The 26,589-nt window shown below is 39.6% G+C and overlaps 1 protein-coding gene across 2 annotated transcripts in view; it reads right to left on the bottom strand.

Annotated features, from left to right (window-relative positions):
* Positions 1-21,959, bottom strand: part of LOC115851441 (pantetheinase) — a 29,675-nt gene extending 7,716 nt beyond the window's left edge. The window contains exons 1-7 of one of the 2 annotated variants that reach the window (XM_060283475.2): positions 21,636-21,959; positions 19,993-20,123; positions 14,282-14,474; positions 13,299-13,590; positions 12,499-12,860; positions 6,046-6,216; positions 4,875-5,049 (exon numbers count right to left, since the gene is read on the bottom strand). In XM_060283475.2, coding sequence (XP_060139458.1) covers positions 4,875-5,049; positions 6,046-6,216; positions 12,499-12,860; positions 13,299-13,590; positions 14,282-14,474; positions 19,993-20,123; positions 21,636-21,848 — 1,537 coding nt within the window. In that variant the 5' untranslated portion in view covers positions 21,849-21,959. The remainder of the gene's footprint in view (positions 1-4,874; positions 5,050-6,045; positions 6,217-12,498; positions 12,861-13,298; positions 13,591-14,281; positions 14,475-19,992; positions 20,124-21,635) is intronic. The other variant, XM_030853427.3, reaches the window with a different exon arrangement.
* Positions 21,960-26,589: the final 4,630 nt, after the last annotated feature.

Consider the following 26,589-nt stretch of genomic DNA (forward strand, 5'->3'; position numbering starts at 1 on the left):
CCTGTCTGAGAGCACCATACCTGAACAAACCTTTATGTCATAAACACTTTTCTAGTAGTACAAACACACTGACTCACATTTTAATCTACACCTGTGTCCAGCTATGTGCTCCCACACATGCTATGGCCTGTGTGTGTGGTCACCAAGGTGTGTCTGTGTGTGTGTGTGTGTGCGCGCCCACATATGTATGAGTGAACATGTGTTCTTTTGCATTACTCTCCATTTTAAAATCCTTCATCTTTAGTTCAAAAAGAAAAGTACCATATTTTTATTAGATTATGGAGAACTCTGACGGTTTTCCTCCCCTGCTATTCTCTTTCCTCCCTCCCATTCAGTGTTGTTTCACGTTAGCCCTTATTTACTTTTCCATGCTGCTGTCTTTGGATTCACTAAGAACAACTTTGGTGAAATAGCAGATCTCAGTTTTCAAAAGTACAAGCTCTTATTTGTTTAATCTTTAAATTACCATGATAAAATGCTATACAAAATAATAGCATGACACTGCAGCACTGTTAACGTATAGGTTGTTTTCCTCACGTTTTAAGTTTTCGTGATAATTGTCTTCATATTTAAAGTGCTATTTAGATTTATTAAGTCCCATATTTACTTACTATTTTATCTACTATGTTTCACTTTAATAATGCCAACCACGACCAGGTAAGAATAGAATTATTAGAACACAGATTTGGTTTTGCACCAGCTCTACTTAAATCACTAATCCCATTGTACACAAAAGCATGCTGCCTAAGTATTACTAGTGGATGTGAGGTATTTTCCCCATCTAAAAATTTTATGTTCTTCTCAGAAACAAAAATTAAACTGATGCATTTGGAACATGCCCAGAACATCCACAAGACAGAGGATCAAAGGAAATGTGAGGAATGAACAGTTATTTTCTGTTATTTTCCGGAGGAGTCAAATGCTGTATTTCAGAACAGCTTTTTTTTTTTTTTTTTCTGTACGCGGGCCTCTCACTGTTGTGGCCTCTCCCGTTGCGGAGCACAGGCTCCGGACGCGCAGGCTCAGCGACCATGGCTCACGGGCCCAGCGCGGCATGTGGGATCTTCCCGGACTGGGGCACGAACCCGTGTCCCCTGCATCGGCAGGCGGACTCTCAACCACTGCGCCACCAGGGAAGCCCCAGAACAGCTTTTGATATTGATATGATTTCCTATTTGACCTTTTCCATGTTCCTCTTGATATCCAAAACACTTCAATTATTTAAGTGGATTTCTCCATTTTTAATACATAGTTTTATAAATTATTAGGAGAAAAAGACCTTGATGATTAAAAAAACATTAGCTCATTAAGTAAACATGTAGCTTTTTAAAGACCCTTTTTCCTAGTAGTGTCAATTCCTGAAGTAATCCTCACTCTAAGAAATTGTATAAGATAGTGTTTATTGTTTTAAGGTGTTAGGTTTGGTGTAACTTGTTATGTCACAATGGATAACATGTCACAATGGATAACTAATACATTTGTTAAGATTGAAGAGAAAAAGAAACATTTAGGGTTTTTTGAAGCCTTCGGTATTTTAAACCTATTACTGATATGCATCAGCATGTTTTCTGTTTTAAACTAAAATTGTAGGACGGTGTTGAGGCTTATTATGCTGATTCCTATTCCTAAATACATAAGGAGCTTCCTTCTTTTCAAATAGGTTTTTTTTTTAAGTCAGTTAATGTCGTCCAAAAGCGCAAGATGAATTTTACTTATATATTTATTGGATTATATAGTATTTTTTTAGGAAAAGAATCTGCCACAAAAATGTCTATTTCAAAAGGGTGCACTGCAGGCATGGATCCCTGCTGCCAGTGCCCTGCTTTCCCTTGTAGAAGGTCACATTTTGTACATTGTGAGGCTTATATCAGGGCTATGTGGATATTCTATCAGGTGAGAGATGATTTGACTTCAAAGATGTTCTTTGTTTCACTAAGTTGTATAATGTCAAGAGATTCTGCTGTTACTAAAAGAGAACGTGTTTGATGCCAGACTGACTGCGTAATTTCATCAATATGACTTTCTGGTTTCCTAACTCCAGAAGATCTCCAATAAGATGGTGACTTCACTATCATTTCATCAGCAATGCTTCTCTAAGAATATCTAGTGGAGTCTTGGGGAGCCAGGCTAGCTGGATATTCTTACTAGGTAAACATTTTGTTCAAGGTTCAATTAATGGTGAAAAATCAAGGTGGAGGGAGGGTGTTGGAATATGTATAAGTTTGCTAGGGCTGCCATAATAAAGTACCACAGACAGGCTTAAACAACAGAAATTTATTTTCTCATTCTGGAGGCTAGAAGTGTCAGCATGATTGATTTCTACTGAGGGCCTCTCTCCTTGGCTTGTAGATAGCCATCTTCCTCTGTGTCTTCACATGGTCTCCCCTCTGTGCATGTCTGTGCCCTAATCTGCTTTTCTTATAAGAACACCAGTCATATTGGATGAGGGCCCACCCTAACGACCTCATTTTACTTCTTTAAAACCCTATCTCCAAATACAGTCATGTTCTCAGATATGGAGTTAGGACTTCAATGTATGAATTTCAGGGACACATAATTCAGCTCACAAGAGAACTGAAATGTATTGTTTAGGAAAATAACTAACATATTACATAAATAAAATTGTTGGGAGTCTTAAGCAGAACAGAGTAAAAGATACGTGTTATAATAAAAGTGGTAATGAGTTCAGACTTATTGTAGGTGATAAGGCTCAGAAATTGTATAAGAAATAAGAGCAGAAGAGTTAATCATGGAGAATCTCTCCATGGAGACTGGAGGTGAGGATCATTGGGGGCATCTTGGAATGGGCTGCCACAGTGAGACAGAGAGAGAGAGAGAAAGAGAGAGAGAGAAAGTGTGTGTGTGTGTGAGTGTGTGTGTGTTACATCATCATGAAGTTGATAACGTAAATTATATCATTAAATGAGGAAGGGTCAAAAGTTTCTCTCTGGACCATTTACATTCGTCAAGGTATAAATAGATAGATTTTTTTTTAAAGTATATTTGAGCATTGGTCTTTCCTAGAATTGCGTTGTTTGTATCAAAAGAGCATCACAAATATTTTATGCAGATGAAAGAAATATTACAGTTAAAAAGCACATCAAAACTATGATTAAGGGCTTCCCTGGTGGCTCAGTGGTTGAGAGTCCACCTGCCGATGCATGGGACACGGGTTCGTGCCCCGGTCCGGGAGGATCCCACATGCCGCAGAGCGGCTGGGTCCGTGAGCCATAGCCACTGAGCCTGCGCGTCCGGAGCCTGTGCTCCGCAACGGGAGAAGCCACAACAGTGAGAGGCTCGCGTACCGCAAAAAAAAAAACCCCAAAAAACTATGATTAAAAACATATATGCATGAAAGAAATCCAGAGTGAAAAAGTAATCAGAGCTAGGTATGGATGTAGTAAATAACATTTTTTAAAGTGAATTCACTGCTGCAATGTTAAACTTTAAGAAAAATCATTCTAAGACAAGTAAGCAAAGTTGTCACAGAGAAAAATATCAGATAGTATATTAATATAAGTAGTTCTTAGTTGATCTCCAGGAAAAATTTGAAAATAAAAACTAACAATTTCTTTCAAAAATTTTAGAACATACCAATGCAACAAAAGACTATGATGTGGTACCTTATTATGATTAGATATTAATCATGTTTATAAAAATTATATTCACTTGTTTGGGGTATTAGCCTAATAGGCATATTTGGTCATAAATTATTAAAGGTAATCCTTTTGTGGTGTTAATACAACAGAAAGCAAATTGAAATATTTTATTTCTCCTTGGGTGGAAGAATTATAAGAAAGACACTCAAGGACTATTTGCCTATTGATTTGTATTAAAGGTTTTCAATACTATAATCCATTGTTATTTAATACTTTAGAGCAGGGGACAGCAATGTTTTTCTGTAAATGTAGTAAATATTTTCACCCTTTTTAGCCATGTGGTCTCTATCACATCTACTCCATTCCACAATTGTAGCATGAAAACAACCATCAAAAATACTAAACAAATAAACATGACTGTGTTCAATAAAACTTTAGGTGTGGAGACTGAATTTTGAATTTCAAATAATTCTCATGTGTCACAAAATGTCTTCTTTTTATTTTCTTTTTCAAACCTTTATAAACATAAAAACCTTTCTTAGCTCATGCAAAAACAGAATAACAGACCAGATTTGATAAATATCTATTTTAGAGCCACCCTGTTAGCTTGCTCACAGATTGACAAGATAGGCAAAGCACTAAATAAGCAGGGAAGCACCACTGAAAAGCACATAAAAAACATTAAGGCTCTCGAGCAGATTCCTAGATGGAAGCCCAGCTGCCTTCTGGGATACCTTAGTGCTAGATATCAAGCCACACCCAACTGGCTGATGTTGAGTTCATTGATTTTCTAACTGAAATATGCAGAGTGGCTGAACTGTTGGAAAATATATGTACTTTGTACACTCAGAGGTGATATAATTTTAGCAATAAATACATCACAGTTGGTTTTTCTGTGATAGTCCTATATCATTGTAATAGCTAACATATATAGAGTGCTTTCCATGAGAGGGAACTTGTCTAAGTACTTTAACTGCAGTAACATTTAATTCTCACCAAAAAAAACCTAACAGGTGGGTATAATTGTTGTTCTCATTTTACAGATTTTACCTTTCAAAATTCTTTCACTATTTATCTGGCTTATATTGTCGTGTGTGTGTGTGTGTGTGTGTGTGTGTGTGTGTGTATTTGTCTAAACAAAAGAAAAAGCGTATTAGTAATTCACTGATATGATAGACCATGACCACTATTATCAAAATCCCAGACCCATTCTTCTTCTCACATCCACTTAAATGATCTGAAGTAAAAGAGAGAATATGTAAATATTCTACCAACCTAATGAGTACACAATAGGTATGACAACTATGAGCATCACTGTCAGTGCCTGTGCCATGAGGTCTGAGAAAGCATCTGGTGCACTATCCTTCTCATATAACCTTCCAAACAGAGTTACTGTCAAGATAGGTCCAGACAGTGGCTTCCGGCTGCACAAGCGTCCGTCACTTGACACCTATTTAAAACACAGGGAAGTTGACTGAGAATAACTTTCAGTTATACAACCTCACAACATACTCTTAAAATTCAGTACAACTGGATGAAGAAACAGTAGAAATAATGGCCAGATTCTATTCCATCTGAAATATGTGAAATTGTACAGAGTATAAGAAAAATTGGAGCTATGGAATTGGCACTGATCCATTTATTATTGAAATGCCCATAATCTATATCTTATAATTTACTCTGAGAGAGCATCTGATGAGTTAATAAACATAAAACAATGGATCTGAGAATAAATAAGAGAGAAATCTTGTTCTCTCCGACAAGAAAAAGACTCCTCCGAAGGGTCAGGCAGGCTTGACTAAGGGGGTTATGGGCTGAGCCTCTATCATCCCTGACACTCACTCACCACAGCCTCCCTACCTGCCTATTGTCCGCAACTCCCCACAGCAACTGTTTGGAAGAGGAGAGGGGAATGAGAGCGGGACCTGCAGGAAAAGTCAGTAGGAGAATGTGGCTGGACAGAGCACTTGCACAGTAATAAATTATTTCTTGCATATTAACAGAAAAAAAAGGTTTTGCTTTCTTGCCAATTCAGCGACTGTCCAATTCTCTCTAAGCTTTTCCTTCTTTCCTTTTCTCTGATGGTCACACGGTGCCCTAGGCCATCCCTCCCCAGTGACACAAAGAGGCTTCCTCTGGTGGGACTGGTCCTGAAACTCTTCTTGAGTCTTCTTTCTACTTGACCGACCTCAAACCCCAGCCCACTCCCTGAAGTCCCCACAATAAGATATATTTCTTTATTCTCAAGGACATGCTCATTTTTCTCTAAGGGAAATTTAGACAAGAGATCCCATGTCCTCAGTGTCCTTGGTGAGCCCTAAGGACAATTCTACCCTTTCCAAATGAAGGTTTTCATGATATCTGTAAGCACTTGGGCAGGTTTTCTACTCAAAAGATGCTTCTTCTTACATAAAATGAGTTGGCAATATTAAGCAAAAAATCGTACCTGAAATTCTCCAGGTGCAAGCTGAATTCCACTCAGCAACACCTCAGGAAAGACATACTGGGTTTCAAAAGTGCCACTGAGGGAGAACATTTCAAACCTGGTGGAAGCAGTTTCAACTGAATCACCACAAGTGTGTAAGTCCATTGTTTTACACTTCAACAGAGTACAAATCTAGGAACGTAAAAACAAAACAATAAGTCTTAGGAAAGCCAGTTGAAACATTCTCTTGACCTAGAAAAAAGTGCCTATGCCCCTTTGTTTATAATGTTTGTTATAGTATTACTTCCTCATTAGATTAATCTGGTTCGCTGCTGAATACTATTGCAACTAGTAATAAAAATAAAGGACTTCAGACCCTAGTGCTTTCTGTAGTTCACTGTAAACAGATTAAACCACGTAAAGAAATAATCAGATCCTTGGTCTACAGTCATGAACAATTATACCCTAATTGTTTTCAAGTTAGCCATGTTTTTAATAATCAAAAGTGTTTGATTATTTTTAAAAAGTTTAGACACTAGTTTAATTTCTACCTTAGTGCCTATTTCTAACAATGAAGGAACTTTAAATCTGTACTGAGTCCTAGAATTGATCTAGAGACAACTCTTGTGATCTGGGAAAGTCATATACCTTATACCTGAGCAGGATAATGATAACACCTCTTGTTATCCTACATAGTTATACTATACTACACAATACATAGCTATTTGCATGTAAATTTAAGTGTATGAATCACCTCACCATGCAGATGCAAAGTCCCCAAAAGGAAGATCCATCTTCATTTAACTCCATCTGTACTGCATTTTCAAAACTTTACTCCAAGCCACCTTTATTTCTTGCCTGACTAAAGCAATAGCCCTTAACTGGTCTCCCTGCTTCCACTTTTGAAGTTGGAGAGCAAGCGTTTTAGGGCAAGTGTGTCAAGATGGGAGACAAATAACTTTCAGATAAAGGTAGAATGAACACATGCTTCAGTTTTGTTCCCTTGCAATCCTACTAAATCCAACTTTATTATTATTTTTGGAAGATCTAAACCCACAAGGTTAGGAGAACAGGAGGATAGATTATGGCACAAATTTAGAAGTTGGGGTGTTGATGCAAAAATGGTAACTGAGGAAGCAGCCCAAGTGCCCATCAACAGACTATTGGATTAAGAAGATGAGGTACAGGGCTTCCCTGGTGGTGCAGTGGTTGAGAATCTGCCTGCCAATGCAGAGGACATGGGTTCGAGCCCTGGTCTGGGAAGATCCCACATGCTGCGGAGCAACTAGGCCCATGAGCCACAACTACTGAGCCTGCACGTCTGGAGCCTGTGCTCCGCAAAAAAAGAGGTCACGATAGTGAGAGGGCTGCATACCGCGATGAAGAGTGGCCCCCGCTTGCCACAACTAGAGAAAGCCCTCGCACAGAAATGAAGACCCAACACAGCCAAAAATAAATAAATTTAAAAAGAAAAAAAAAGATGAGGTACATATATACAATGGAATATTACTAAGCCATAAAAAAGAATGAAATATTACCATTTGCAGCAACGTGGATGGACCTAGAGAATATTATACTTAGTGAAATAAGTCAGACAGAGAATGTGGAATCTAAAAAATGATACAGGGCTTCCCTGGTGGCGCAGTGGTTGAGAGTCCGCCTGCCGATGCAGGGGACACGGGAGGATCCCACATGCCGCAGAGCAGCTAGGCCCGTGAGCCATGGCCACTGAGCCTGCACGTCTGGAGCCTGTGCTCCGCAATGGGAGATGCCACAACAGTGAGAGGCCCGCATACCACAAAAAAAAAAAAAAAATGATACAAATGAATGTGTAAAAAAAAAAAAAACTGAAACAGACTCATAGATATAGAAAACAAACTTGTGGTTACCAAAGGGAAGAAGGAAGGTTTGAGGGACAAATTTGGTTATGGGATTAACAGATACACGTTACTATACATAAAATAGATAAGCAACAAAGGTATACTGTATAGCACAGGGAATTACACCTATTATCTTGTAACAACCTATAATGGAATTTAATCTGCAAACATACTGAATCACTACGTCGTACATCTGAAGCTAACACTATATTATAAATCAACTAAAGTTCAATTTAAAAAATGGTAACTGATTTAACAGACCTAAGAAAGCCAAGTTCTGAACTAGCTGTGGGGAAAGCTAAGAATCAACCTATCTAAACTTTTGTGAATACTTAAAAGTTTCCATCTCTGGAAGCACTAGGTACCTCAGGAGCTGGGAGTGAATTGGGTTGCTTGAAGAAAGGAAAATTTGTGGGAAGTTGTTAAGAATGCCTCAGTACTGAGTCCCCACCCATGGATGGGCAGCTACCCTTTCCCTGTTCCAGTAAAAGATGGAATACTTATTTCCAGAGAGGGTAAAGCAGACGATGTTTAGATGGAGGTTTTGAAAGACATATTTGAAGGGGATTCCTTGAATGAATCAAACTGAATGGCAAAACCATCTCCCTCCACCCTGCAAGGTCATTTCCCTCACTTGACTCTCTAAATGCTGTCAAAAAAGGCATTTATCCTTCAGGAATAGGGTTGCCAGATAAATTACAGGACAGGAGTCCCAGTTAAATCTGAAGTTCAGATAAACTAAAAAAACTAAACCCAGTTTTTAGTATAAATATGTCCCAACTATTGCATGGACATACTTATTTTTTTTTAAGTTGCTGTTTATCTGAACTCTGAATTTACCTGGGCATCCTGTGTTTTTATTTGTTAAATTATTCAGGAAGGGAAACAGAAGAATTTTTTTTTTTTTTTTTTTTTTTTGCGGTATGCGGGCCTCTCACTGCTGTGGCCCCTCCCACCGCAGAGCACAGGCTCCGGACGCGCAGGCCCAGCAGCCATGGCTCACGGGCCCAGCCGCTCCACGGCACGTGGGATTCTACCGGTCCGGGACACGAACCCGTGTTCCCTGCATCGGCAGGCGTACTCTCAACCACTGCGCCACCAGGGAAGCCGGGAAATAGAAGAATTTTGAAACCTGGAAAACGTAATCATCACAAAGGGAAGTCTTTAAAGACACTTACCTCAGGGATTCCCCTAATCAAAAGCCCAGCTAGACCGTCCCTCTGTGAAGCTTAAAATTGGCAAGTATCACCCACAGGCTCAGAGCTTTTAGTCAGTTTTGGTAACCCTAAAAAGTCATCATATCCATGAAGAAAGCTTCTAAATTTAGAATTTTAAATTCGAAAACCTGTCTGGCACCAGTCGCTTAGCTAGGGGATCACTGTCCAGCAATAATAACAGAGGACTTCGTTTCACTTGACAGCACTAACCAACCTCCCAACACCAAGAAGAGACCTACCACCGATCCCCTCAAGTGGAACCAAGACTCTGGGGCAGGCAGAGAAGCAGACAAGACTGAGAGGGAAGGATGGAAAAGAGGGAGGAAGAGCTGAGAGACTGCTGTCTTGTGTTTTAACCAGCTTTTTAAACTTAAAACTAGATCACAAAATAATAAAAGAAAATAATCACAATTTTTTAATTTTAAAAATATGGCAGTATAATACCATATATATACCACGTATATAATGCAATATATGTCAATATGCTGCATAATATATGATAATATTTATATGGCAATAAATATTCTTCTACAACATAATTTTTTAAACTAATTTCCAATCATTGGACATTTTCTACCTGTGTTTTTTATACCATTTTTTTCACCTTTCTTCTAGCACCTCAGAGCACTGATAAGAAATATTGATTCCGCCGATATTTTCATCCTTTCCTTTCTTGTTGCTCTTTCCCTTAGGCCTATAAAGATAATCATGTTTCTCTCATCGATTGGGAGAACACAAAACAAAAAAAGCATGGGCCTCTCTGTCTAGCTTCTACCTTGTTTCCTTTCTTCCTGTATCAGACAAGATTTTCACAGAAGAAATATTGACTCACTCTTTCAATATCTCACTTCCCTTTGACTTTTCAACCCACTGTAATCTGTCTTTCACTCTATCATTATGAGCCCAGGAGATTCCACCAAATTTATACTCATTCATTCAATAATGGTAAACATATTGCACAAATACACTTCAAAATTTCCTCCCTCTGAGAGTCTGCTTCCTTTCCTTCCATGAGAGTACTCTCTAAGTTCTCCTTTATTTCTCAAACATATTTACATGTTCCTTTTCTTCTGTTTATTTCCTGCCCAAACACAGGAGTTTCAAAAGCTTCCACCTTCACCTCATTGTTCACTGTTCTAGTCAGCTTTTGCAATTCACTGTTGTGGGTTTACCACCACCTTTTTCCTGCTGGTTTTCAAAACAATATTTCTAAATCTCATATCTCCCTAAAGTATCAGATCCATATATTCAACAGCCTATTGGATGGCTCCAACTGAATGTCCCCAAAGTAATTAAAAACCAGCACATCCAAAGCTGAATTGAACATCTTCCCCACTCCCATCCAGTTTGCTCCTCCTCTTGAATCCTGATCTGTCAAAGCATCACATTTCATCCAGCCACTCTTGCCAGAAACCTGGTACATTCTAGATCCTTCTTTCTGCTTTCCTGTTCCATGTCAAATTAGTTACTAAGTTTAGTTTTCTAAATATTTCTTGACTCCATACCCTGCTTTTATTCCTATGAACATAATCTTGGTTCAGGTCCTAATAGGACTATTTTCATAATCTAACTAGTCATTTTGTCCTATGTTCCATGATCCGTAGGGCAACCAGAACAATCTACTCAAAAACAGATGTGATCACATCATTCCCCTGCTGAACACCTTCCAACAGAAACCCATCACTGATGGAATGAAGTCCACATCTTAGAAATGAGAGGTAAGATCCTGCAGGATGTGATCCTGCCTCTATGCTCATCTTCCACCCATCCTTGCTTCTTATGCTACATTTCAGTGACAGTCAGCTGCTTGCTTGTCCCAGCATACCCTGCTTTTTGACATATCCACCCCCCTGCTCAGGCTCTTAACCCCACCTAGAATTCCCTCCCACTTTTTTTCACCTGGATAAAATAGCATAAGTTCAAGCAGCATGTCTTCAGAAACTTCCCTGGATCCCCAAATTAGGCTAAGTGAAGCTCCTTAGTATTTCTATAGCAAAATATGCCTTTGTTCTATCACATGCCAACCTGTACTGAAATTATGTTCATCTGTCTTTCTCCCCTACTAAATTCCTCAAGAGGAGGGTCCATACTTATTCATCTTCATCACATTAGCACCAAATATAGGCCTGATATGTATTTGGCCCTCGATAAATGTTTGCCAAAATGAACAAGCTTTGGTAGAGGTGCTTATCATACAGCAAACAAAATGCTACACAGTGGGCATGGTTCCAGCACTCAAAAGGCTTTCAGTCTCAAACAAGTATGTACATAATTTGACATGATATGTCTTTGAAAAAGTTAACCATAGGATATTTGGGAGTATATAAAGGAGTTACCTAACCCAGCTTGGGGAGTGGGAGTGTCAGAGAAGCCACCTTGGAGAAGATAACACCTGTAAAGCACTATGAGTGTTGAGTAGCTGGGGGCCATCCAAAAAACAACAACAAAAAAAACTGTTCAAACATCCGGAGGTTCTACAGATGCTGACACACTGTAGATGGGAAATGTCTCAATATGATAGAAGCCCAGGGTACATGGGGGTAGAAGTGACAGATGAGGACAGAGAGTAGGAAAAAGCACATGTTAAGACTTCCTGAGTCTTTTATGTTAAGGAATTTGATTTGCCAAGTAGAAAACAGTGAGGAATTTTAAGCAAGTGAGGGAAATAATCAGAAATGGTGTTCCATGATTTTTGTAATTATAGTGTAAAGAATGAACTGGATGGAACTGAAACTATCAATGGGAAGCCCTCTTAGGAGGATACTGCAATAATCTGGGTGAGATAGGATGGAGGCCAGATCAAGGGAAAGAAGAGCAGAATGAGAGAAACATGGAAGCAGCTTGTTCTTAAGGGTTCCACCTCAACTGGCTATAATAGCTCCCCCTTTATGTTGAGGGCTGTGAGATGTCTGAATCTTTGCAGCTGTTCTACTGTACATCACAGAGGTCAGCTCTATATATCTCCGGGACATACTCAGTCTGAAGCTTCATATAAAACAAGATAGGCATTAGTGACCGTAAATGGGAAATGCCTTGATAAGTTCAGGCAGGAAATATTAGACGTTAATTATTCATTAAAATTATCTGTAATTTGATTAATATATCATTTTAAACACTGGGACTGCAAGTGAATGTTCTGCCTTTTTCCAACCAGTTTAAAATTGGACTGACATCTAAGACTGCAAGTTTTAACAAGTAAAAATTCAGGATACCCAATAAATTGGAATTTCAAATAAACAACCAATTTTCAGTATATACATGTCCCCCAAAGTGGGACATACTTATAATAAAATTAATTCATTGTTTATCTGAAATTCAAATTTAACTGAGTGTCCTGTTTTATCCAGTAATTCCCCTGCCACCAAAAGAATCATTACCTGTAAATAATAGCTCCCTTCCGCAGTATGTAGTCCATCAAATGCCCCTAGTACATAAACTTCATCTGATCTCTTCTCAGACATCTTGTAACTTAGATGACAGCAGAGATCTTTCTGACAAACTGTGTAATTTCCTGTGACTCCTTTGAGCTCCAAGAAGGTGAACTCGTCAAAAAAGATGATGCCCTTAAATTCCTGGTTTCCCTTTGAGGGGGCTTCTATACCACTCGCATAAGAAGTCCAATTCACCACTGCTGTGGGGTGTGGGTGGGAGGCCAGTTGTGAGAGGAGGAGTTTTCCCTCCTCTGTCTTCATATCATAATGAAATGCTCTTGGAGAATCAGGTGCGTAGATGCCACTTCCTGGAAATTGGAAATGACATTTAAAACAGTAAAGCAAAAAGGGGTTGCATAGTTGCTATTGTTATTCTAAACTCACGTTAACATTTTACTTTCTCTAAGCTATATATTTCATTAATTTCAGTAAAATATGTTGATAAGGACAGATAGGTGAGATGAAATCCAACAGAGTATGTCACCAAGAAGCCAAGAAGAGAGAGTTTCATGTAAGAAGTCGTAAATTTTGAAAAAAACAAAAAGAGTGTACATTCAAGTTGAATAAAACTAAATCAATTTATGAAACAATTTAGCTTGAGATTGATTCTACAGCGTGTCACCAGCTAGATGTGCAACCACTAAGAGTTGGAAAACATTGTATTGAGGAGTACATGTTAGCTAGAAAGAACATGATTTTTTTTTTCGTTTTTTGATTACACCAAAATCTTAAAGATGACACGTTACCTGTCATTTTCTTTGAGCGGTAATGTAAATTGGATGCAAGGAAGTTGACTCCCATGCCCATAGCCCAAGCTGAGTGGAATTCAATAGCTGACAAATGTGGCAAAACATTCATCCAAGCTGTTGGGAAGAGTATGGTGTCCACGTGGAAATCTTTCACCAGAGTCACAGCAGGATCATGGAAGAGAATATCAAAGCACGTGAAAATGCCAAACTTTCCAAACGTGGTGTTGAAAGTCACGACCTCAGGTTCCTTGGGTGCATTGAACTGATCTTCACCCAAGAAAAGATTTTGCTGCAATAAACAGAAGATGATGGGGGGGAAATCTCTTTTAAGAAGTTGGCCTGGATATCACTGCATCTAAAAGAGTGCAAGCTCACATCTACTAAACAGTGCCAATCTCATCTACCACCACTGTCTCTGCAGGGAAAGAGTGTTAGAAAATCAAAGATCACTATGCTGATAGGATTACTATGCCTTTGGTTTAATTTCCACATCTGATAGATCTGCAGAAGGGAATCCTTATCTATTAAGACCTTCTCGAATATTAGAGACATAGGAGTGAAACAGATAACTTCTATTTGCCAAGAACACATAACAATTTTCTGCGGACAAAGAACTTTCTTTCCTCCTTTCTCTTTAAAACCAAGTCTATCTGGTAAGGAGTTTTTCATTTTAGCTTTGACCCTTTGTCAGGGCATGTCATTAAAAGGACAAAGTCCAAAAGGCAACATTTTATTTCAAAACAGGTAGCTTCTACTGATTATCACATACTCCTAATGACACGTTCCTGTGTTCTTAAATGAACAGGACACCTCCCTTTTCTAGTACCTTACCACAAATAATCATTACTTTCTATGCTTTGTCTCTCCTCTGCTTTTAAAGTAAGCTTGTTATTATCAACAATGGTGATTTTTTTCCCCTTCTTGTCCACTTTATTTTGGTAAGCAATTCAGTAGTTGAATTATCTGCAAATGAATTCTACCTTATGGTAGCGGGCCACCAATTTCCCCTCAGAATCAAACACCACATCAGTGTTGTACTGGTAACGACCATCAGGCGGACAGTGAGGGTCACTGGCATTGCATGGCTTCTTGTCTCCAATGTTTGCCACGACGTAGATGGAGTTGTCCTTGGCCAGACAGCTGAGCCTTTCTTGCACTGGGGTGCGACCAAATCTGATACGTGTTCATTGGAAGAGGAAAAAAATCAAACTTAGCGTTTAATTAAATTCAGAATGATAGTTGCCTGCACTTACGTGATATATACAAAAATAAATTCTACATAGCATAGATAGAAGGGAAGGATTAAAACAAGAAGAAACTTCAGAGGAAGTCCATGCTTGTGGGAATTTGGTTCTAGGAAACTATTCTAGGATAAGACTCCAGGCCATGTATATTCTTATGACATTTATCATCATCTGTAATCATATATTCATTTATGTGCTCATCTTGTTTGTCACATCTTATAGATATTTGGGGGCAAAGACACACATCTCCTGTTCACCGAACACATGTCTGAAAGAAAAGAGGTATTAAAAAATATTTTGAATGAAAGAACAACATTTTGGAAGTAGGATGATTGTGGAAAGATGGCAGAGTAGGAAGCGCCAGGAATCCATCTCTCTACCTAGATAAAACTTGCCCTACAGGAATATAGCTGACATAATTATTTTGGAAATCTGGAGTCTATTAAAAGACATGAAACTTCCAGGGAAATGCTTGGAAGATAAATTGCAGTCAGGTTGAGTCAATTTAAGCTCTTAGCTCAGCAGGGACTATCCATGCCCCAGCCCCTGCAACCCACCCCATTGCAGGCAGCCATGCAGGTGTTCTTGGAGCAGTTTGTAGGAGCAGGGTGGGCCATAAGGATCCTGTCTTCCAGATACCAAGGGTCTGGTTCTGATCACTGCTAACTGCTCTGTTCATGGAGGTACACACACAGAGACAGGCCATTATTACATATACTGTTGCAAGTACTTCCCCCACTGGCTGAAACGACTTCTAGGGGATTTAAAGCACCAGTACCTTCTTTTTTACCCCTTTTTGGAGCCAGGCATTAAAGGACTAGGACATGGAAAAGCAACAACTATACAGAATTCAGAAAATCACTGCATATGTCCAGGGAAAGTCACAGACTAAGAAAAGACCTGAGAAGACATTAAGCTTACTCCCAGCCCGGAGACAGCCTACAACAATCAAAACAAACAAACAAAAGACATAAAACCCTGGAAAAGGGGGAGAATTTGATTTCCAGAGTTATCACATTATAAGATTCAGATGCCCACTTATCAAGAAAAAATCGTAAGGCATACAAACAGGAAAATATGACCCATTCAAAGGGAAAAAATAAACCAATAAAGACTATCCTGGAGAAAGACCATATGGCATACCTGCTGGACAAAGACTTTAAGACAACTGTCTTAACGATGTTCAAAGAACTAAAGAAAGACATGGAGAAAGTCAAGATAATGATGTATGAACAAAATGGAAATATCAATAAAGAGATAGAAAACCCGCCCCCCACCCCAAATTCTGGGGCTGAAAATGACAGTAACTGAAACAGAAAATTTACAAAAGAGATTCAAAGACAGACTCAAACAGGCAATGATCTCTAAAAAGGATGAACTCAAAGAGACCCATATTAAGGCACATTATAGTCAAACTTTCAAAAGACAAAGACAAAATCATAATTTTGAAAGGAGCAAGAGAGAAGTGATTTATAATGTACAAGGGATCTCCACTAAGATTATCAGCAGTTTTTAATCAGACAATTTGGAGGCCAGGAAGCAATGGGCTGATATATTTAAAGTGTTGAAAGAATAATGCAGTTACTAAAAACCTTGTCTCTGGTAAAACCATCCTTCAAAAGTGAGGGAGAAATTAAGATATTCTATGTTAATATTAGACCAGATAGACTTTAAATCAAAAAAGGTTATGAGAAACAAAGGACATTATATATTAATATCCAGAATACAAAGGGAACTCTTAAAAATCAACAACAGCAACACAAACCTGATTCAAAAATGGGCAAAAGACACAAAATACAATTAATTAATTAATTAAAAAAAAGAAAAAGGGACTTCTCTGGTAGTCCAGTGGTAAAGAATCTGCCTTTCAATGCAGGGGATACAGGATCAATCCCTGGTTACCGCAACTAAGACCCAACGCAGCCAAAAAAATTAAATAAATAGGCAAAAGACTTGAACAAAATTTTCTCCAAAGAAGATACACAAATGGCCAATAAGCACATGAAAATATGCTCAACTTCATTAATTATAGGGAAATTCTAATCAAAACCATGACAAGATACCTCAAACCCATTAAGATAGCAACGATTAAAAAAAATAGAAGAATAGCTGCTGGTGAGGATTTGAAGAAACTGGAACACTTGAGCACTGTTGATGAGAATGTAAATGGTGCAGCCACTGTGGAAACCAGTCTAGCAGTTCCTCAAAAAATTAAAAATAGAACTACCATATGATCCAGCAATTACATGTTTGTGTATATATCCAAAAAGTTGAAAGCAGGGTCTCAAAGACATGTTTGTACACTCCCGTTTATAGCAGCATTATTCACAATAGCTAAAAGGTAGAAGAAACCCAAATATCCATTGATGGATAAATGGACAAGCAAAATGTTGTACTATATACATAAAATAGAGTATTATTCATACTCATATTGATACTTTCCTTAAAAGGAAAGGAAGTTCTGAACATGCTACATTGTAGATGAACCTTAAGAGCATTATGCTAAGTGAAATAAGCCAATCACAAAAAGATAAATAAGGTACAATTCCACTTATATGAAGTAGCTAGAGTGGTTAATTATAGAGAAAGAAAGTCGAATGATGGCTGCCAAGGGCTGAAGGGAGGGGGAAGTCAGGAGTTATTGTGTTTTTTCCCCAGTTGCATTGAGATAGAAGTGGTATATAACACTGTATAAGTTTAAGACATAAAATGTGATGATTTGATACATGTATATATTGATAAGTGCTTACCACAATGTGATTATCCTTCACCTCACAGAATTACAATTTTATTGTTGTTATGGTGAGAACATTTAAAATCTACTCCCAAAGCAACTTTCAAATATACAATACAGTATTGTTAACTATAGTCACCATGCTGTACATTAGATCTGAGAACTTACTATAAGAAAATTCGGTGTCATCTGCTGGCAATCTAAGAAAAACCATAGCAATCATACACAAAACGTATCACTGAAAAAGACCAACAAGGATAGGAAACTGCATCTTAACAAATTATTATCTCAGTGCATTTATGTAAAAAAATGACCATTTGATAGTTTTGCCCCCTTGTGTGCTTCAAGTCATATCTGAAATGCAGATATAAATACAATACATTGGACCACTTGAAGTATATTTATCCCATGTCTTTTCAAATCACCTGAAGCGGTAGAATAGATACATGAAATAGAAGCTTACTGTTCTGGATTTCTAAAACAGTCCCGATTACATATTTTCCTCCTGTCTATATTAATCTTGAAAGTGCATCATGTATTTTAATACATTTCGATTTAAACTACATTTTTCAGACTGTTTGCTATACCCAGAAAAGTTCCAAAATTCTTTGTTAGATTTGGAGTTTAAAAAATGCGTTTTGCTTATGTGAGCCTGAAATCTGCTTCTCACTTAATCCTTAATATTTGCTGAGCCCTTAAGGTATGCAGAGCTCTGTCCTAGGGCTACTGGGAACAGAAAAAGGAGGTGAAACAGAAGAATTAAAATATATTTTCTAAGACTGCTTTCAAAGTGTTCAATCTCAAAATATAATACAAGTCATCAATTATTGAAGAAGACATTTATTAACCTTAAAAATGTTATGAAATATTCAAAAAATATTTGTTGGGTCCTAGCACTACACAAAGCACCATGTTAGATATGTAGGCATCTGGGGAAAGGACATTCTGGGCAGAGCTGTCCAAGTGCACAGTGTGGGAGATACAGTGTAAAATATGGCTGGTGCACTTCAAAATCCTCTAATCTTACTGGAGAAAATGTGTATGTACACAAAACCCTGAAACAACAGTACAAAATAATATGCAGTCCACATCACCTTTATCAGAGGTGCAGACATCCGCTGTATTAAAGGATGTCCCTTGTTCAAGAATTCCTACTCATTCTCACAGTGGAGTACCCAGTACATAGGAAATAGTCAAGGAAAAAAAAGCTGAATAAGTAAATTCATCTTTGAGTTAGGCTCCTAGACACAGTTTGTCTCTCAAGAAATCTACAAGGTTTCTTCTGTGAGGCAATGAAAGCTTGTAAGTCATATTCTTCCTCTCAGCCTCCCAGGAACTCTCAGAACTGTATTGTATGTTCAACTGTAATTGTCAGCCCACTGCCATGCTGCCTTGTAACCACTACTTCCTCTACTTTATTCAGGTAGCTTCTACTTTGTTTTTACATCTAAACTGTTGTGTTTTTTAATTATATAAGATTTTGTAAGAAGCCTCAGATCTTTCTGGAAGCATGTGAAGTATAAATGCTAAATAAATAAATAAAATTAAAAAGAGAAATAACGAGGGTCTGTTCCCATAACACCCAGGCTAAGTGGTGATGCAGACCCCCTCCTCCAAAAGGTTGGTGACTTTGAGAAAAGAAAGTAATCAACTCTGGATATGTCAAACATACTCAACAAGGCATGATATCTGGTTGTATGCGAGGGGTAAAGGAGCTGGACTCCTCTCTTCCTTTCTCATCCTACATTCAATCTTTGAGCAGAACCTGTCAGAGCTACCTTCAGACTTTATTCGGAATCTGGTCATTTCTTAATATCCAAACTTCTACCATCTTCATCCAAACACCATAATCCCTCTGCCTAGATTATCGCCATAGCTTTTTTTTGTTGTTGTTGTTATACGTGGGCTTCTCACTGTCATGGCCTCTCCCGTTGCGGTACACAGGCTCCGGATGCACAGGCTCAGCGGACATGGCTCACGGGCCCAGCCGCTCTGCGGCATGTGGGATCTTCCCCAACCGGGGCACGAACCCGCGTCCCCTGCCTCGGCAGGCGGACTCTCAACCACTGCGCCACCAGGGAAGCCCCAGGCGGATTCTTAACCACTGCGCCACCAGGGAAGCCCCAATAGTGCTACTTTTATCAGACTTCATATTTCTTATTCTAGACTTGATGTAAAACACTTACACAGTTCTGCTATATCACCTCCTAGGTTATCACCTTAAGCTTTAAGAATTTCATATATATTAAACTCATCCAGCTACCTTATTAATGTGAAAGGAAAAATTTTAATCTTAAACTGACATGTGACTCTGTTTCACTATTTTCTCACTTAATTTTAAAAGTACAGACCTACATAGGGAAACAATTTTCTGTTCACTGGCAAAGAGTCAGAAGAGGTGAGTTTGGATATGGTTCTTCCTCTAGCCAACCACCCTGTGGCCCTAAGTTATGCTATCATCTCCAGATCATTCCCCCAGTGGAAATTCACATTGAATTTGATCATTTCTATGTTACGTTACAGCACTGACTTTTGTGATATCGTAATTCATATTCATTTTCCTAATACACATGTCTGTAGGAGATGAAAAATTATAAAACTATCTTGAAACTTAGAGTCAATAGTAAATCTTATACAGTGATCTTCTACAAAGGTTTCCCAGGTAAAGTAAGTTCATGTTCATGGTTGAATTTCCCACAATATGTTTCTTTACCTGTCGGGATTATTACAAGGGATCCAGTTCACTTGAGGGTCTGGGATATCCTCCAAGTATGGGTAGATGGATTCCCTGTTGAAGTTAAAGCCGTAAATACCATCTTCTGGAGTCACAATAATATGTGCACCCTGTCAAAAATGGAGCTGAATCAAAATATTTCTCAAATAAGCAAACAGTCAAAAATGGGGCCTGCAAGAGGACCTGAGTGGCTGAAGAACAAACATTCAGGCTTTTTTTTTTCCACCTTATTCTTTTGCTTTCTATATTTTTATAATTTATTTTCTTTGCTCAACCACTTTCATTTTCTAATCCCACAGTAATCATTTCTATGTAAATTTTTCATCCTTTCATGGCTGTTAATGTTTTTCCAGGCTATTCTCAGGCTCAACCATTCACTGTGGTTGTTAACTATAAACCTAACTCTTCCCTGGATAAACCCTCTCCCTGACCTTTGGCCAATTATTTTGCCTGAGTGTGTCAGGATTGATTTATCGCTCTCTCCTCCACCCAGCCTTTCCTGCCTCATACCCTGCAAATGTGATTCCTGCTTCTCAGAAGGGAGCTCTGACACAGTTACCTGAAGGGTGCCAGGCCTAGAGGTACAACGTGAGCTCACCTGGGCACCTTCAGTAGGAGGACCATCCTGGAAGCTGCTGTGTGGCCTTTAAGGAAATAGTTGGACTAAGGTGAAAAAGAACCTCAGAATTCTTAATAACCTTCTAATTAATTAATTTATTTATTTGGTTGCGCTTGGTCTTAGCTGCGGCAGGCAGGCTCCTTAGCTGCAGCTCACCGGCTCCTTAGTTGTGGCATTCGAACTCTTAGTTGCGGCATGCATGTGGGATCTAGTTCCCTGACCAGGGATTGAACCCAGACCCCTGCATTGGGAGCTCAGAGTCTTAACCACTGCACTACCAGGGAAGTCCCCTTAATAACCTTTTTAAATCTTTGCATGTAGAAGAATGTATGTTGATAGATATATGTCATACGTATATATCCATGACTTTCATCAGACTTTATATATCACTTGTTTACCTGATCTACAAATAGCTTATTTCAACTATATTCGTCCAAACCACACACTTAAACTTAACCCTTCATTCAACTCAAGGACTTACTTTGCATTAACATATGTACTTTTGTTGTCTTGTAATTAGAATGAAGTATATAATACACACTGTATATAATACACAATGCAATTTACATTTAATTGTCTTGGCGTTATGAGCTAACCTAAAAACCTACAAACTCTTAAGAGCACAAAAGTACACCAAGGCCACAAACACTCTAAGAATAGCAACTGATCCCTCACCCATCTGTCCTTCACCCTCCATCTGTAGCAGAAATTCAAAATTGTTGAACAACAATTCAAAATTGTTGAATTTACAGCAAGTTCCTCAAAAGTTTGTTGCCACTTAATAACCAGCCGTTCTTTTCAAAATGTTGCTCTCACTACAAGGGAAGCATGTAATAGTGTCTTTGTTCTAATAACTAGGAGCAAGGAGGACTCCGTAAAAGAAGGACTTGGCTACCCTGACACATATGTCATTCAAAAGTGTAATTGACCCTGACAGTGATTCTGTCTCCTAAGACCCCACCCTTTTCTCTACGTAGAAGCCAGCACACTTGAGAAATGGTACCTGCTTTGATGCTGATGCGATTGCTTCCTCCAAAAGATCCAGATTTTGGTTCATTAATAGCAAGGCCTCTTCATAGGACACCGGTATCAGGGTGGCATTAGGCAATATCACTGCATGCTCATATACAGCTGCAGTAAACGTATCCAGAGAGCTGGCTGTTAAGACACAGAGAAAGAAAATTGCCGCATAATCCAGCAACTGAGACATAGTCATGCTGGAGTCCAACGATTGCTGAAAAGCAGAGCAAGCCCTGATATTTACAGGGAGAAATCACGTGGTTCCCAGAACTTAGTGCTTTAAAAATAAATTACAAAAGCTAAGTTTAAGAAAGCCTTCTGGTTTTACATCATAGATGTAGATGTAATCAGGTTTTATGTAACAAATGACCTTTTTTTTGCAACAGTTTTTGAGGATCAAATAAGAAAATGCATATGTGTTTTCCTTCGCTAGGGTTGTCATAACAAAGTACCACACACTGGGTGGCTTAAACAACAGAAATGTATTCTCTGTCATTTCTGGAGGCTAGACATTTCAGAGGAAGGGGGTCAGCAGAATTGGTTCCTCCTGAGGGCTGTGAGGGAAAGATCTGTTCACGCCTCTTTCCCGTGTTTTGCTGTCTTCTCCCTGTGTGTCTTCACCCGGTATCCTCCCTGTGTGCATACCTGAGTCCCAGTTTCCTCTCTTTACAAGGACACGTGTTAATGGATTTAGTGCCCACCCTACTCCAGTAAGATGTCATCTTAACGAATTACATCTGATATGATATTATTTCCAAATAAGGTCACTTTCTGGGGTACAGCGTGTTAAGACTTAAACACATGGATTTTTGGAATTCATACATTTGAGAACTTCAGCACCTAGTAGTCTATGTAAATAATTTGAAAAACAACTTTTCAATTTTGAAATTATTATTAATATCATCATGTGAATATTTGAGCTTCATACTTTGTTCACTTTAGTTTGCACAAAATGGCAAAGAGTCAGAACAAAGGGGAATATAAAAGGGCTATTCATTGTCCATTCCTATATAAGAGATCACCCTCCAAAAGTAGTGGCTTCTAACAGCAAGCATGTGTGATCTCACATTTTCTGTGGGTCAGGAATCCTGGGGCAGCTTGGCTGGGCTCCTCTGGCCCAGGGTCTCTTTCACAAGTCTGCAAAAGCTGCAGTTACCTCAAAACTTGACTGGGGAAAGATTCACTTCTCAGCTCCAGGCTCACACAGCTGATGGCAGGCATTGGGTCCTCACTGGTTATGGCCCAATAAGTTCTTTGCCACAAAGGCCTCAGGCCACACTAAAAGAACACTCACATTATGGCATGTAGGTTCCTTCAAAGCCAGAGAGCAAGAGAGCCCACCACCCAAGACAGAAGTCACAGTCTTTAGTATTGTCATCTGGGAAGTGACAGCCCATCATTTTTGTTGTATTGTATTCATTAAAAGCAAGTCAGTACACTTGTTGGGAGGGGACTACACAAGGGCATGAATGAGGCAGGGATCATTGGGGACCATCTTAGAGGCTGCATACCATACGAGTCATAGAGAGGGGAGTATAAAGAATGAGAGGGAGAATAAGAGGGAGACAGAGAGAGAAGAGAGGAAAATAATAGAAAATAGAAAAAGAGCTTATAGATTTTAGTATGGAATAAGTAGGCAATTTTTTTTTTTTTTTTGCGGTATGCGGGCCTCTCACTGCTGTGGCCTCTCCCGTTGCGGAGCACAGCCTCCGGACGCGCAGGCTCAGCGGCCATGGCTCACGGGCCCAGCCGCTCCACGTCATGTGGGATCTTCCCGGACCGGGGCACGAACCCGTGTCCCCTGCATCGGCAGGCGGACTCTCAACCACTGCGCCACCAGGGGAGCCTGCAAACTTTATTTACTTGTGAATTAAGTATAACATATTTTATATTTACAGAATTAGTGTTTGTTTTGTTTTTAGATTTCACTTTGGATGGTGTTTTTATAGTTCAATTTGCAGATGGGTATGTATGATTGTTTTTTTTTTTTTTACTTCAGTACTACAGTAAATTTATTCTTTGGCTGCCAAAGTAGCCAGGAGGCTGTGTTTGCCCGGTCTTCCTAAGTCTATAGCAAATACCAGCTCCCTCTGCTTGCTGACCTCCTTTGGGCTTTCCCTTCCCAGGTGGTGGGATACACATGCTTCACAAGGATGTGGACCCAAAACAGACTACCATATATTTCTCCAGCAAAGATGGCTTTATCCGGGATCTGCAGAGAACTACAACTCAGGATCTGCCACCACGGTGAGCCCCCGCACGGCAAGGGAAGGAGAATGCTTACATAGAGAGAAAAAGGAAGTTGAGAGGGCTAGAGTAATCAAAGAGTCCATGGCTTTTCCTTGGCTGAGTCCCCGCCAGGAAGAAGAGAAGTGGTCTTCTTCCTGTTTGGCTCTGCTATTGTCACGGGGCACGAGAATGCCCCCTCTGGTCTTCCAGCTCTACTTAATTGAGGTTTCTGTTTATTAATTTTTTACAAGGAGATTCAGTCATTCCATAAGAATTTATAAAGGAAGCTCTGAAATAAAAGTTAAAACTGGAATGAGTTACCAAGAGATTAAAAAAATTACTTCTTTGATCTTATTAGAATAAAATTATTAAATAAGAAGCTCCCATTGTGTTTCTAGTCTGATATAGAAAGAGCTTGCAAGTCATCTCTACCGTTTTCTCAGTAAGAAAAAAGCTGAACAACTGAAAAGCAGCAACTTTTTTAGGTACATTAGAGAAGTGGACTCACAGGACAAATCACTGCCCCCAGAGTTAGAGAGACAGGCTTGCCCTAGCAGAAGTCCACTGCTGGAGCCTGTCCTGGTATGGTCACTCCAACTGTCTTTGACGCATGGCCAGAGGTTCAGCGTGGGCAGGCTCGAGAGATACAAATGGGGGATGAAGGTGGAGGAGGTTTCAGTGTTGGGGGGCCCTCACGCTTCTGTGACTTTCACTCCAGAAGCCCAACCAGGTTCTCTGGGCAAATAACAAGGAAATAAAACACCTTGTGCTTCTTCTAGGAGGAGGAAAAATACACCTACTTTGAAGTAAGTCCGGAGCATTCTGTTCTCTTAACCAAAGCCTGCCTTCCATGGAAACAATTTACTAGAGCCTAACATTCCTGGGGGACAGGGAAACCCCATCTCTAAACCCCCTCTAGCTTGCCTGTCCCAACTAAGGGGAAAGGAAACAGCTAAGAAACACTTGTGAAGGTCACAGCCCAGGAACACAAGCCCACTACAAGACAGAGATTTAATCTCTGGGCTATAGAACCCTTCCCCTCCCCTGACATTTACTACCACATCAAGCTGGCATTTCTGGCCTACCTTGGCACATACCAGCTGGGAGAAGCCTTTAGGTGGACAATTGTGGTTCTTGCAGTAGAATGCCATCCATCAGCTTAAATTAGAACTGGTGGGACACCAAATAGCCTCCGCTATGATGCCTGAGCTGAATCTCCTGACCCCTAATGTTACCCCCAAACTGGGTTTGCCTCTTGCTGGGCCAAAAGATATAATCAAGCCAAAGAGCAGAAGGAAGGATTTTTTTACTTCCAACAATTAAGAAGAACACAGGGGATATTTCCCAATGCAGTGTCTCCCGAACAGCAAAATTGGGGAAGTTTTAAGCTGAGGGTACATTCATAGTCATGAAGGGGAAGAAGGTCACATCCTGCACAAGCGGAGGAGTCTAGGGCATAGGTAGCATCCTATCATCGAGTGTTGTAGCCCCTGGAGAGAGATTCCAGGTAAAATGGAAACAGAGAGACAAAGGGCATTTTCTGCTGCCCAGAATGTCTCTAGCTTCCTGGAACTGGATTGAATTAAACCGAGTAGAAATGAACACCTGAGAAAAGATTAGGAAAGCAGTTGTCATATCTTTTTTTTTTTTTTTTTTTTTTGCAGTACGCGGGCCTCTCACTGTTGTGGCCTCTCCCGTTGTGGAGCACAGGCTCCGGACGCGCAGGCTCAGCGGCCATGGCTCACGGGCCCAGCCGCTCCACGGCATGTGGGATCTTCCCAGACCGGGGCACGAACCCGTGTCCCCCGCATCGGCAGGTGGACTCTCAACCACTGCGCCACCAGGGAAGCCCAGCTGTCATATCTTTTAAGGGAAGGGAAAGGTGTCCCCAAACTCAGAGTCATCCTCAACCTCTCCCACACATCCTAGAGAGCACTGCTATTCTCATGTGTGTCTCTTCCCAGAGTTAATAAGTGACAAACCAGGGAAAGGACTCAGGGCGCCAGGGTCAAGGGAACAAAGGTAACTGGGAGAAAGGTAACAGGGTAGCCTTGTCTGAGGAAGTTCCTGTCTGGCACAGGCTGCAACAAATCCATGAGTATGAGGGGCTTTAACCAGGAGTGGGTAAATTTTAGGAAAGAATAATTTCAGAAGGAAACAGCGTGTGGTCTGAAGGAGATCATTTATTCATTTATCTCTTTTTAAATTTCCCTTCACAAGTATCTAATTTCCATACAAATACTCCATAAAGATAGAATAAAGAGATAATGGAACAATTTTAATTTGTTATAAAAGTCATTCATAATTACTTTAAAAGATACCCTTGTTTTTTAACTTCCTGTATCCTAAAGACTAGGACCAAATACCCTCCGCATTTTCAACGCTTACCCTGTGCATTTACAAATGAGAGACACAATATTTGCATACGTTAGAGAAGTTACCACAAAAGGACTCTTCTAGGCTCCCCTCCCATAAATACACTATACATAGCCATACTGACACATACTTAAGTGCACCCACACAGAAGATGCATGCAGCTCCCAGAAATGAATATGTAAAACGTGCACACACATCCAATCGCTTTTTAAATCTTCTTAAGTTTGTTGTTTCCGCAAAGTGATGACATCTCTTCTAAACAGACACTAAAGACTCTCTCTTTTCCCTCTCTCTTTGCCAGGCTAATCCTGAAAGGATGGCGGTGAAGGAGA

The sequence above is a fragment of the Globicephala melas genome, chromosome 14 (assembly GCF_963455315.2).
Source record: "Globicephala melas chromosome 14, mGloMel1.2, whole genome shotgun sequence".
Lineage (NCBI taxonomy): Eukaryota > Metazoa > Chordata > Mammalia > Artiodactyla > Delphinidae > Globicephala > Globicephala melas.